The sequence below is a fragment of the Mauremys reevesii genome, linkage group 1, assembly GCF_016161935.1.
Source record: "Mauremys reevesii isolate NIE-2019 linkage group 1, ASM1616193v1, whole genome shotgun sequence".
NCBI lineage: Eukaryota > Metazoa > Chordata > Testudines > Geoemydidae > Mauremys > Mauremys reevesii.
Window position 1 is genome coordinate 102,809,111 of NC_052623.1, and position 13,104 is coordinate 102,822,214.

At 39.7% G+C, this 13,104-nt stretch overlaps 1 protein-coding gene across 2 annotated transcripts in view; it reads left to right on the forward strand.

The window, feature by feature from the left end:
- The window catches only part of UBAC2 (UBA domain containing 2), a 158,305-nt gene that overhangs the window by 95,347 nt on the left and 49,854 nt on the right, over window positions 1–13,104 (forward strand). For both annotated transcript variants that reach the window (XM_039537449.1, XM_039537455.1), the window contains exons 5-6: window positions 10,200–10,323; window positions 12,965–13,012. In XM_039537449.1, coding sequence (XP_039393383.1) covers window positions 10,200–10,323; window positions 12,965–13,012 — 172 coding nt within the window. The remainder of the gene's footprint in view (window positions 1–10,199; window positions 10,324–12,964; window positions 13,013–13,104) is intronic.

The window sequence follows — 13,104 nt, forward strand, 5'->3', positions numbered from 1 at the left end:
CACATCTGGGTGAGGAGGATGTGGAACATCGTGAGGGTTGAGGGTGGTTATACAGGGGCTGCAGCGGCACTCTGTGATCCTGCTGCCGTTCCTGAAGCTCCACCAGACGCCGGAGCATGTCAGTTTGATCACGCAGCAGCCCCAGAGTTGCATCCCGCCACCGCTGATCTTCCTGCCGCCACCGCTGATTTTCCTGCCGGTCTTCCTGCCGCCACCTCTCATCTCGGGTGTCCCTCCTGTCCTCACGTTCACTGGCATCTTTCCTGTAATTTGATACCACGTCCTTCCACTCATTCAGATGAGCTCTTTCATTGCGTGTAACTTCCATAATATCCGAGAACATTTCATCTCGCGTCTTCTTTTTCCTCCGCCTTATCTGTGCTAGCCTTTGGGATGGAGGAGGGACACTTGAAAAATTTGCAGCTGCATGAGGGAGAGAAATATTTAAAAAGATACATTTTACAGAACAATGGTTATACTCTTTCACAGTGAAAAGCACTATTCACCTTACATAGCACATGTGATTTCCCTACAAGGTCGCATTTTTCATCTTAATACTGAGTGCCTGCAGCTCTGGAGTTACAGATCTCACAGACACAGGTCCAGGCATCAGAATTCAGCTTGCATGCGGCCATGGTAAGCCACTGTCTTTCGGATTCTGTAGTGATTTACCCCTCCCCCCAACGCATGGCTAATACCACGCTAGCTCCCTGCTAATCAACACCCTTCCCACCCCCCCACCCACTGCGTGGCTGGTAGCTTGGGGAAGATCCCCGCTGGCCAAACACAAAAAAGATCATCGGCATTTCACTCCTCCCCTCCCCCCGCTTGGCTACGTGCAGGAAAGGATTTTTTTTAAGCTGCTGCAGTCCACGAACCCAGTAGGAAAATGGCCATCCCCCTTACTTAAATTCCTGATTTTTAACCAGGTTATCCTGAATGATATCACTTTGCTGAGGATAACACAGTGAGATAAAGAACGGATGCTTCTTGAATGCCAGCAATCACCGGGACCATACGCTGCTATGCTTTGCCATGCAATGATACCTGATTACTTGCTACATGCATGGCGTGGTAAAGTGTCCTACCATGGTGGGCGGAACAAGGCTGCCTTGCCCAGAAACCTTCTGCAAAGGCTTCTGGAGTACCTACAGGAGCGCTTCATCGAGATGTCTCTGGAGGATTTCCTCTCAATCCCCGGACATGTTAACAAACTTTTCTAAGTAACTATACTGTCTGCGAATGCATCCCAAGTCCTCAGGGCAAATCAATCATTAAAAAACGCTTGCTTAAAAAACAATGTTTGCTATTTGCAAAGGTACACTCACCAGAGGTCCCTTCCATAGCGTCATTGTCTGGGATAGTTGCTTGGGAGAGCTGGGAGGAGGGTAATTCCGTCAGGGTGAGAAAAAGCTCCTGGCTGCTGGGGCTCACGGAGTGCTGTGTGCTCTCTGCTAGGTCGTCTCCTCTTCTTCATCTTCATCTTCCCCTGCATAATCCTCAGACATGGCAGAGATTACAACCCCCACCTCGGAATCCACGGTCAGGGGTGGGGTACTTGTGGCGCAGCCCCCTAAAATTGCATGCAGCTCAGCATAGAAGCGGCATGTTTTTCGACCTGCCCCGGACCTTCCGTTTGCTTCTTTGGTTTTCTGGTAGGCTTGTCTGAGCTCCTTAACTTTCACTCTGCACTGCACTGAGTCCCTGCTGTGGCCTTTATCCGTCATAGCCTTAGAAATTCTTTCAAATACTTTTTCATTTCGTCTTTTGGAACGCAGTTCTGTTAGCACTGAATCCTCTCCCCATATAGCGATCAGATCCAGTACCTCCCGTGCAGTCCATGCTGGGGCTCTTTTTCGATTCTCAGGAGACTGCATTGTTAACTGTGCTGATGAGCTGTGCGTGGTCACCTGTGCTGATGAGCTCTCCACGCTGGGGAAGCAGGAAATAAATTTCAAAAGTTCGTGGGGCTTTTCCTGTCTACCTGGCCAGTGCATCAGAGTTCAGAATGCTGTCCAGAGCGGTCACAGTGGTGCACTGTGGGATACCGCCCGGAGGCCAATACTGTCGATTTGCGGCCACACTAACCCTATTCCGATATGTTAATCCCGATATTAGCGCTACTCCTCTCGTCGGGGAGGAGTACAGAAACCGATTTAAAGAGCCTTTAAAATCGATATAAGGTGCCTCCTAGTGTGGACGGGTGTGGCGTTAAATCGGTTTTACGCTCCTAAAACCGGTTTAAACGCCTAGTGTAGACCAGGCCACAAAGTCAGAAAAGAGAGAAAGAAAATGAAGATGGTGAAGAAGGAGAAGGAAAGGCCAGAAACAGCAGTGGTCCTAAAGGAGAGCATGTTTTCCCACTGAGTGATATTGACTGGGATAATACCTTATTGAACAATTACTTTAAATCAAAGTTTTAGGATCCAGTCCTGTAATTTACAAGGTGTGGGTGGATTGTTGTCCCTGTAAGGATTGAAGTGGACACAGACATCTACTTGTGTGTTATAAATGTCAGGATCCGGGCCTTAGGCAGATATAAATACCATATTCAACCTTTGATTCATGTGCTCGACTCCCATTGACATCTTTGGAAGAACAGCTGTAGATCAATGGAAGTGTATAATCCTAAATGTATGCCCAAACCATATAACTTAATTAAAAGTGCAGAATATGTCCCTTTGCACAAAATGAGTTTGATACTCCTGATTCACAGTGAGTTTAAACGATTTCTGTATTGGTCTCTATTTGTACTGAGCTGTTCACAATGTTAGGATTTTGCTCCTCTGAGAAACTGAAATTCAGTCAGAACCCATGTAAAGTCCAAATGGGTATAAGTAGGAGGTATGGATTGAAACTAAATAAAATAAAGTTTTAGAGTAAATATCAGAAGTTCTAACAATGGGGAGTAGCCTCCCAATGAAATTCTGTAACATCTGTGTTTTGAACATTTGAAATGGAGCTGGCCAAGGCACTCAAAAATGTAGGAACCAATCCATCATTGTTAATGAGATGAGTGAATAGGCCTTTTCAGTCTCACATTGCTGTGAAGATCATCCTCTCTATTTAAAGTAAACATGTATTACTTAACCAAAAAGACAAACAATGCAATAGTTGGTTGCTAAACTCTAATGGCAACTAGAGTGAAGAAATATTGAGGTAGTCAGTTATGGTATCATGTGAAAACTACATTTGCTGTTGAGGCAAAAGTTTAAAAAAAAACGAGTTTGCTGTAGATCTTCTAATGGATTGATATTAGCTATTGTGTCTGTTATCAGGAATTGAACAGTTGAGCGTAGGAGGGTTGATTCTACTCTCTATTGCACTGGATTAGGTTGAGGTAACTCCACTGAATTTCAGTGGAATTAATCTGACATAAAACTAGTGTTACAGAGTGGAGTTAGAAATTAATAAAACTGGGCATGATAAAAGTACAGAACATAATGGTGGTGTAAAGAAAGTAAATCAGAAGCTCTAGTATAAAAAAATAAGCATGGCAAATGAAATTGGAATGAAGCAAATTTAAAACTGATAAGAGGAAATATTTTTAACACAATGGATAATTAGCCTGTGGAACTCAGTGCCTCAAGATATTCAGACCAACATTTTAGTAATATTAAAAAAAAGAAAGAGACATAAGGACAAGGAGAGCATCTCATCTGCAGTTACATTAATTATGATTTTTAAGGGGCATTGCCACAAATCTTTCAGGGCATAAACCAGTTGCTAACATATTGATTGCTATCACCAATAATTGATTGTCTACTTTCACGTTTCTTGCATCATCCTCTCAGTTATCTGGAATCTGGCCATCGTCAGACACAGGATACTAGATTAGATGTGTCACTGGCCTGATCTTCAGATGACATTTTCTGTTTCTTTATTGCAGTTTGCAGTGGGTATTAACATTTAAGAAAACTTTTAATGTTTACTATCTGTGTTAAAATGCAGTAGTGGTCATGGGAAATTCCTTTCTGTAATTTCCCTTCTTAAGTGCACTCTTAATTGTAAAGCGTGTGTGTGTTTTGAGTCATTATTTAGTACAGAAGGAATAAAACCTGAAAAGTACACTACAGTTTTGGCAAACTGTGAAGTTATTTGCTCAAAATGCAGGGAATTATAATTTCACAGGTCAGAGAACATTTGGAAGTTATATATGTTCTGATAATACTACTTTTGAATGCAATTTTATGATGGCTGTATGAATGTATACTCCATTATCTTGTTGTGATTATGGATTCCTTAGATAATAAGACGTAAAATATAAAGAAAAAGTTGGCAAATTGAAAGGCATGTGGGGTTTTTTTTGTTTGTTTGGTTTTTTTTTTTTTTTTTGAAAAAGCTGACAGGTACAGAGGAGCTGTCTGGGTTTGGACAGACATTCCCATAGGGGAGGATCTATTAACAGGGATTCTCTATATCCTAATAAAGAGGAGAGGATAGAAGTTGATAAAATACATGTAGGAAATGAAGAAAAGCAGTCAAATGAAAAAGAATCTCATTCAATTACACCACATGAAAGCAGTCAGTTAAAAAGTGACACATTTTATAAATGCTTGCTTACAAATGCTACAAGTCTAAATACTAAAATGCGTGAACTTGAGTGCATGGTATTAAATGAGGATATTGATATAATAGGCATCATAGAAGCTTGGTGTAATGATGACAATCAGTGGGGTACAAAATGTATAGGAATGACAAAGTAAGTTGTGCTCATGGGGGAGCGGCATTATATGTGAAAGAGAACATAGAGTCAAATATAATAAAAATCTTAAATGAATCAAACTGTACCATAGAATCTCTATGGATAGTAACTCCTTGCTCTCATAATAAGAATATAGCAGTAGGGATATATTACCGACCACCTGGCCAGGATGGTGACAGTGACTGCAAAATGCTCAGGGAGATTAGAGAGGCTTTAAAAATAAAAAAATCAATAATAATAATAATATGGGATTTCAGCTATCCACATATTGACTGGGCACATGTCACCTCAAAACAGGATGCAGAGATAAAGTGTCTAGACACCATTAATCCTGGAACCCACAAGGGGAGAGGCAATTCTTTATTTAATCCTAAATGGAACACAGGATCTGGTCCAAGAGGTGAATGTAGCTGAACTGCTTTGTAATAGTTACCATAATATGAGTAAATTTAACATCCTTGTTGCGGGGGAAATACCAAAGAAGCCCACCATAGCAGCATTTAATTTCAGAAAGGGAACTGCAGAAAAATGAGGCTAGTTAAATGGAAATTAAAAGGAACAGTCACAAGAGTGAAATGCCTACAGGCTGCATGGAAACTTTTAAAAAAACACTATATTAGTGGCTTAAATTAAATGTGTACCCCAAGTTAAAAAAGCATAGAAGACGAAAAAAATGTCACCATGGCTAGCAGAGTAAAAGAACTGGTTAGAGGCACAAAGGCACCCTTTAAAAATTGGAAGTCAGATCCTACTAAGAAAAATAGAAAAAAGCATAAACTCTGGCAAGTCAAATATAAAATATAATTAGGCAATCCAGAAGAGAATTTGAAGAGCAGTGAGCAAAAGTCTCAAAAACTAACAACAATTTTTTTAAGTACATCAGAAACAGGGAGCTTGCCAAACAGTGGGGCCACTGAACAATTAAGTTTCCAAAGGAGTACTCAAGGAAAATGAGGCTATTGCAAAGAAGCTAAATGAACTATTTGCATCAGTCTTCACTGTAGAGGATGTGAGGGAGATTCCCACACCTGAGTCATTCTACTTAGGTGACAAATCTAAGGAACTGTCCCAGATTGAGGTGTCAGAGGAGGTGGTTTTGGAACAAATTGATAAATTGAATAGTAATAAGTCACCAGGAGCAGATGGTATTCATCCAAGAGTTCTGAAGGAACTCAAATATGAAATTGGAGAACTTCTGACTGTAGTATGTAACCTATCACTTAAATCAGTCTCTCTATACCAGATGACTGGAGGATAGCGAATGAGATGACAATTTTTTAAAAAGGCTCCAGAGGTGATCCTGGCAATTACAAGCTTGTAAGCCTAATTTCAGTACCAGGCAAATTGGCTGAAACTGTAGTAAAGAACAGAAGTATTAGACACACAGATGAACACAATTTGTTGTGGAAGAGTCAACACAGCTTTTGTAAGGGAACTCATGCCTCACCAATCTATTAGAATTCTTTGAGGGGGTCAGCAAATAGATGGACTGGGTGATCTAATGGACATAGTGTACTTAGACTTTCAGAAGTATTTTGACAAGGATGCTCACCAAAAGCTCTTAAGCAAAGTACCTTGAATACTGTGTGCAGTTCTGGTTGCCCCATTTCACAAAAGATATATTAGAGATAGAAAAGAGAAGGATAACAAAAATGATTAAGGATATGGAACAGCTTTAATCTGAGGAGAGATTAAAAAGTCTCAGACTATTCAGTTTGGAAAAGAGACAACTAAGGGAGAATCTGATAGAGGGCTATAAAATCATGAATGGTGTGGAGAAAATGAATAAGGAAGTGTTATTTACCCCTTCATGAAACACAAGAACCAGGGGCCACCCAATGAAATTAATAGGCATCAGGTTTGAAACAAACCTAAGGAAATACTTCTTCATTCAACACACAGTCAACCTTATGGAACTCGTTGCCAGAAGATGTTATGAAGGCCCAAACTATAACAGTTCAAAAAAGAAATAGATACGTTCATAGGTCCATCAGTGACTATTAGGATGATCAGGGATGTAACCCCATGCTCTGGGTGTCTCTAAGCTTCTGACTGCCAGATGCTGGTCCTAGATGACAAGGGGATGGATCACTTGGTTAATTGCCCTGTTCTGTTCATTCCCTTTGAAGCACCTGACATTGGCCACTGTCAGAAGAAAGGATACTAGGCTGGATGGACCATTAGCCTGACCCAGTATGGCCATTCTTATGTTGTTCTGATTATTCTAAATTACAGCATCTTAGAATTGTTGAACAGCCTCAAGTTTGCAGACTGTCAACTTTATGCATTTATAACTTTAAAATGAATAAACTGATTTTCTTCCAGGTTGGCTTATTTTGTAGATATTATTGAAACTTAAATCAAGACTGTACTGTAATTTTTTAAATGTTTGTGTAACATATTCTAGTTTATATTATGTATTGTGTGATTTGATATAGTTTATTATATGGATATAAAGAGAGAATAAGAACAAGGAGTAATAGTCTCAAGTTGCAGTGTGGGAGGTCTAAGTTGGATATTAGAAACACTATTTCACTAGAAGGGTGGTGAAGCACTGGAATGGGTTACCTAGGGAGGTGGAGGAATCGCCATCCTTAGACGTTTTTAAGGCCCGGCTTGACAAAGCCCTGGCTGGGATGATTTAGTTGGTGCTGGTCCTGCTTTGAGCAGGGGCTTGGACTAGATGACCTCCTGAGGTCTCTTCCAACCCTGATATTCTATGATTCTGTGAATAAATTTTACTGAAGAAGTGCAAGGTAGCAGAGTTAACTGAGGCCGAGACGCCAGAAACATTGTTAAAATACAACAAAGAAGAATAAAAATCTGTACATTTTAAAAATAAAACTTTACATAGTTGTATTGAAAGCTAATAAATAAATGAAGTTTCTAGACCTTTTAACCAGAACTGGAAAATATCTTGCCCACACCTTTGCATACACAATGTTTCTGCAGAAGTTCTTTTCAGAAGTTTAAAGTAGACAGTGATTTATGACGTATCACTAAAAATCTTATCAGTCATGTTAATAAAGAGGGTGCATAGATTCTGATTCGCAGGATATGTCTATTTGGATTGTTCCTTAGCTACTGCCCTACAAAGGTATTTTGTTACTCCTAGGGTGAAGCAGAGAAGTAATTTTCCAAGGGTACAGGATACGCTTATTCTCAAGTCTGGGTGAAGCACACAATGTATTTCCATACAATATTTTTGTACTGAAGAAAGAAATTTTGGAGAAGGGAACTGTTGCTTCCGTTCTTGAGCCTATGTTCCTAAATTAGGTATCCAAATTACTCTTTTCTTTGACAGTGATAAGACAAAACAAATTTTGATGAACTATTGGCAGGGAGTGGTTTTGACAGAGAAAGGGAAGGACTCTTCTTTTTTTCCCTCTCCTTTCTTATACCTGATGTGCTGCAGGGTACATTGGATCCAATGGAATTTATGCAAGCAGTCATGTAGAATGAGTCTTTATACATGTTACACCTTTAGTCCCACTTTTGATTTCTTACAACTTAAACAATTCAGATTTCTGTTAGGATGTTGTATATTGTGTTTATATGGATATATTTTCTTTATATGTGAGAGAGTATGTGTAAAATTGATCAATCTATTTTGCTCAGCATCTGTCCTTTAGTTAAAATTTTAGATAATGTATTTTTATCATATGCATAAAATAGAAGATGTTAAAAATTGCCTTATTCTTTTATCCCCTGTAACCAAACTAAGGGCTTGGCTACACTTACAAATTTGCAGCGCTGCAGCAGGGTGTGAAAACACACCCTCTGCAGCGCTGCAAATTGCGGCGCTACAAAGCGCCAGTGTAGTCAAAGCCCCAGCGCTGGGAGCCGCGCTCCCAGCGCTGTCCGTTATTCCCCACAGGGAAGTGGAGTACGGACAGTGCTGGGAGAGTTTTCTCCCAGCGCTGGCGCTTTGACTACACTTAGCGCTTCAAAGCGCTGCCGCGGCAGCGCTTTGAAATGCAAGTGTAGCCAAAGCCTAAAGAACTGAAACCTCCAAAGAGGATGAAAGAGGGGGGGTCTTTAGCGGGTAGAGCATAAACCAAAGGAAATAGTCATAGCCACAATTCTTTGAGCGAGCACAAAAATTGTATTTGGACCATATATATTGAATCTTCTGTGTTGGTTGCTCATAGTAGTTTAACTCATAAATACATTTCCACCATTATTAACCTAATAAGTGAAATGAAAGTGGAGTGAGCATCTCAACAAGTTATTTGGGTCCTGACTCTGCTGCTGCTCTGCTTATAGAACTCCCATTGTGTACAGTCAGAGTTCTCTTTGGGAGGGTCTGCAGAAATAGGAGCTTTGATTATAATTCAGCAAGCCTGTGGGTATTCCTGTCTACTTATTTAACATGGTTGTATTTATTAAAAGTTCCAAAATATTAAAAGTATTTATTAAACAGTTCCAAAGCTTGTTTCCTACAAGATCCAGCTTAACTCTAAAAATCCTGACTTTCTAGTTGCTACTGGTTTTTTAACTACATTTTTTTAAAGTTTCTTTTTACCCTTAAGTTACAGATATGTATTTTCAACCTTAACTTCAGCCCAGTGAAGTTTTAGTCGGGTAATTTGTGTAGATTTTCTTTCTATATTGGACAAGTTTAGTAAGTTTTGGGAAGCAGGGATCAGGTTATCTTTAAGAGCTTCCATGCTCCACAGAGCGCTTGGCAACATGAAGCAGCAAAGCTGGGTAGTCAGGACTATTTGCCAGAGATTTACCTTTTAGGGTTTACAGACTCTGTAGGCACTTTGAGTTATGGATAACAGGGCAGCCCTGGAGAATGCACTGTGCTCCTCTTTCTCTTGTGCCATATAACTCTTTACCTGCCACTCACCTGTTTGGAGCAAAAAAGCATCTTTGCCCTGGAGTAAGGTGGTGTTATTTTCCTTCCTGTTCGTGATCTATATAAAAGTTCGGCCCGTGCCCCTTGTGGGCGAACTGAGTGAAAATTTTGTGTCTCTTTCCCTCAGCCCACCCTACATACAGGAAGGTGTGTGGTTTCTTTTGCTTCTGCCTCTCCCATGCTGTGGAAGATGCACTGTTCAATTATTTGCTGATGCCTCCATCACTCCATCCCTTATCATTGATCTATTTTGACTGTGTTTTTTTAGGGCAGGACCATGTCTGTATCTTTGTCTGTAAAGCACATATTACACTTTGGGTGCTACATGAATAATGGCAATATGAGCAGGATCAGTCCTCAAACCATATATAATATCTTTAAGGCAAAGTGTGTATTTTGCCAAATAAAATGTCCTTGTTGCTAGTTTGACAAATAAGGAAAAAAGAAAAAAGAATGACAGTATAAAAAGCCCAACTAAATGTTGGGGAAAGTAACCTACATAATGCAATTGTCATTTTTGTATTTAAGAAATTAGGATAGGTATTAAGTTATTTGGAATTAATTTATTAATTGGGACCTTTTGAAATCATTTCTAATTACTGTCTACGTTGTTATTTTTTTCTTTCACAGCTTGGGTCCTGTATTTGCTCTGTTTGTACCATTTTTTTGCTCCATTCCAAGGATGCAAGTGACACAAATATTAGGCCAATTTCCCATCACAAACAAGACATTGGTCTATATACTGGGTTTACAGGTACAGTATGCGCTTCCTTGTTCACCTTTCATTGAATTAGCAGTGTAGCAGTTTATAATTTTGCATGCCCTCCAGCTAATTTTGTAATATTTCCACCCATACATTTCACTCTAGGCCCACATTTTAAAGGTGTTTAGGTGTTGCCGCTCTCAACATTGCTTAGGAGCTTAAATCTCATTTTAAAAACAGTTTTAGGCTCTTAAGAGCCAAAATCCCATTGACAGTCGATGGGATTTAGGCTCCTAAATGCCTAAATCACTTTTGAAAATATGTTCACTGCAACTGTATGTGCCAATTGAACTGTTTGTTCAATTGGCTAGAAGAAAAGGGGTTGTTGCCCTCTGCAACTGGTGCCAGAGATGGAGGAAGGAGAAGGTTTACCTGGAGAGATCAGGAAGTGGCTGGACCAGGTGAGGAGGTCGGCACTGCCTTTCCAGGTGACCAGAGAGGGAGGGCGTTGTACTCCGGGCAGTTTCAGAGAAGACTTCTCTGACTAGGGTTGGGTTGGCAACACCTACCCTCCTAAACATAGAATCAGAGTGGGCCAATCCCCCTTTTTTTCCTGCTCCCTTAATCCTCATACAAGGGGAGGGCTGGCGGGCCCAGGTTGGAAAGGAGGTCTGACAGCAGCCCTCCCAAACACATGGAAATGATTAAAGAAATAATGATGACTTATACACTACAATTTATTGCTGGCTATTCCCAGATATTTTACCTAAATAAATTTGCTGCCTAATTAAACTACATCCATTGGCTCCTGTGTTTCTTCCAGCATCGCAGACAATGAGATTTAGTCTTCTAAATCAGTTAGGCATTGCAAAAGTGAACATATCAATGCCTAAATACCTCAGATAATCTGGGCCCTCAGGCCTTATAACATCACTTAAAACATGGGGGACAAAACTTTACAATAGGGATTTTTTATTGCCAGTGACCTACTGTATGTAGTAGGATGAAATGAGCCAGTATGCAAGATTACTGCTATTTCATTAACTTCTATTTCTGTCATTCCCCAGAAAAAGGTGTAAAGTCTAAGTTATGAAATATCTCTTATTTTGCTTAATCTTTTTTACTTTAACAAAAATCCTGATAGCTCAGCCACTGTATTGATGTGACATTAACTGAATTTTTCTTATTTCCTTGTTTCCTGCCATGCAAAGCAGAAAAGAATATATATAACTTTAATGTAACTTCACAACAAGATTCTGCCAGTGTTTGACAGCAGCAAGAATCTGGTTGATTAAAGATTTTGATAGCAATATTTTATTTTCATACACAGCATTACCATTTGACAAATAAAATTGGTAATTTATCAATGAGAATCTGACATTAAACTTATGTGGAACATAATATCAAAAGCATAAAAAGAGGAAAATTAATGAGAAAATATTAAGTGTTCAATAGATGAATATAGTAGCCACAAAAAGTTCTAAAAATGAATGGGTGATTTATGTAACAGGAGACTTGCACATTTATAAGAAATGATGCCTATTTATACACATTCTAGAATACTTAAAAATATCTCAAACTACCAATGGAAAGTACCAGTAAATGTATAATACATGGTTAAGTGTGTTTTGGGATGAATAGGCCAGTTTCAGAATACTGACTCATGTCCACTTCTCTAACAATCCTTCCTCCGTCCTGTCTGTCCTTGAGCACTTGGAGGGTTTTTCTTCATTCTGCTCAAGCACCGCATTCTGCCTTGATCCCTCTGAAACCTTATCTGCTTCTCTCTTCTGCCTCCATCAAAACCATATGAAAAAAACATCTCTGTCTTTTCCCATCTTAATCACTGGCTTTTGCTTTCTTACCTTAGTTTCCTAACAAATAGATCACTGCTGCTGCCAACCACTCTGACTTCACTTGAACTTTCCCTGTTGCATTCACAACTGCTATTGCCATGCTAAGAGTGACGAGCACTCATTTGCCCTTTCTTCACTCATGAATTATGATCTCATCTCAAGTCACCCTTTTTGCAGACAGATTCTGGAGAAAGTGGCCTCATTCTGGCTACCTCTCACAGAACAACCTCCTTTACCAATTTCAGTCTGGTTTTCAGCCCTTTCCTTGCACTGAGGCTGACCTTTTCCAGGTGACTAAATACCTATACCTTAATTCAAATAATGGATCCCCTCTCTTGGGTGGAGAGGGGTGGAGTAACTTCATTTCTTAAAACTTGACTTCCACTTTGGCCACCTCCATGACTACACAATTAAGAGTTGCTCCTTTAACTTATGTTGCCTCCTTTATTTGGGACTCCTTTCCTGCTCCCTCTGAGCTGCTGAGTCACTTCCTTTGTTTAAATCTGTCTTTCAAACTTGTTTTTCTCTGTAGCTTATAAACTGACTTCCTGCAAAGCATTATGTTGAACTTAATAATGATAAATGAAAATAAAATGTATAGTATTGTGGGAAAAGAACAGCTGTCAGATTCTGCCTGCTTTTTCCATCCCTTTTATTTCTGGAGTGTGCCACTGCTATTATGGAACTTAATTCATGCAAAAATGGATGACTCTGACTGTTTACTTTGAGGAGATAGACACAAGTCCTACCATAATACTAGGGGATAGTAAATCAGAAAACAACATCTGTGTGAATACTAATACCCATATTAAAATCATTACTCTTGTATCCTCCAGCTCGTAACCTCTGGTTCCTACATCTGGATTGTAGCCGTAAGTGGACTGGTAAGTATACCGTTTAAAAAATGGTGTGTGATGTTTTAGAGCACTTTGATAAATTTATGTTCCAACCTATTGATGCTCTAAAAATAACCTTG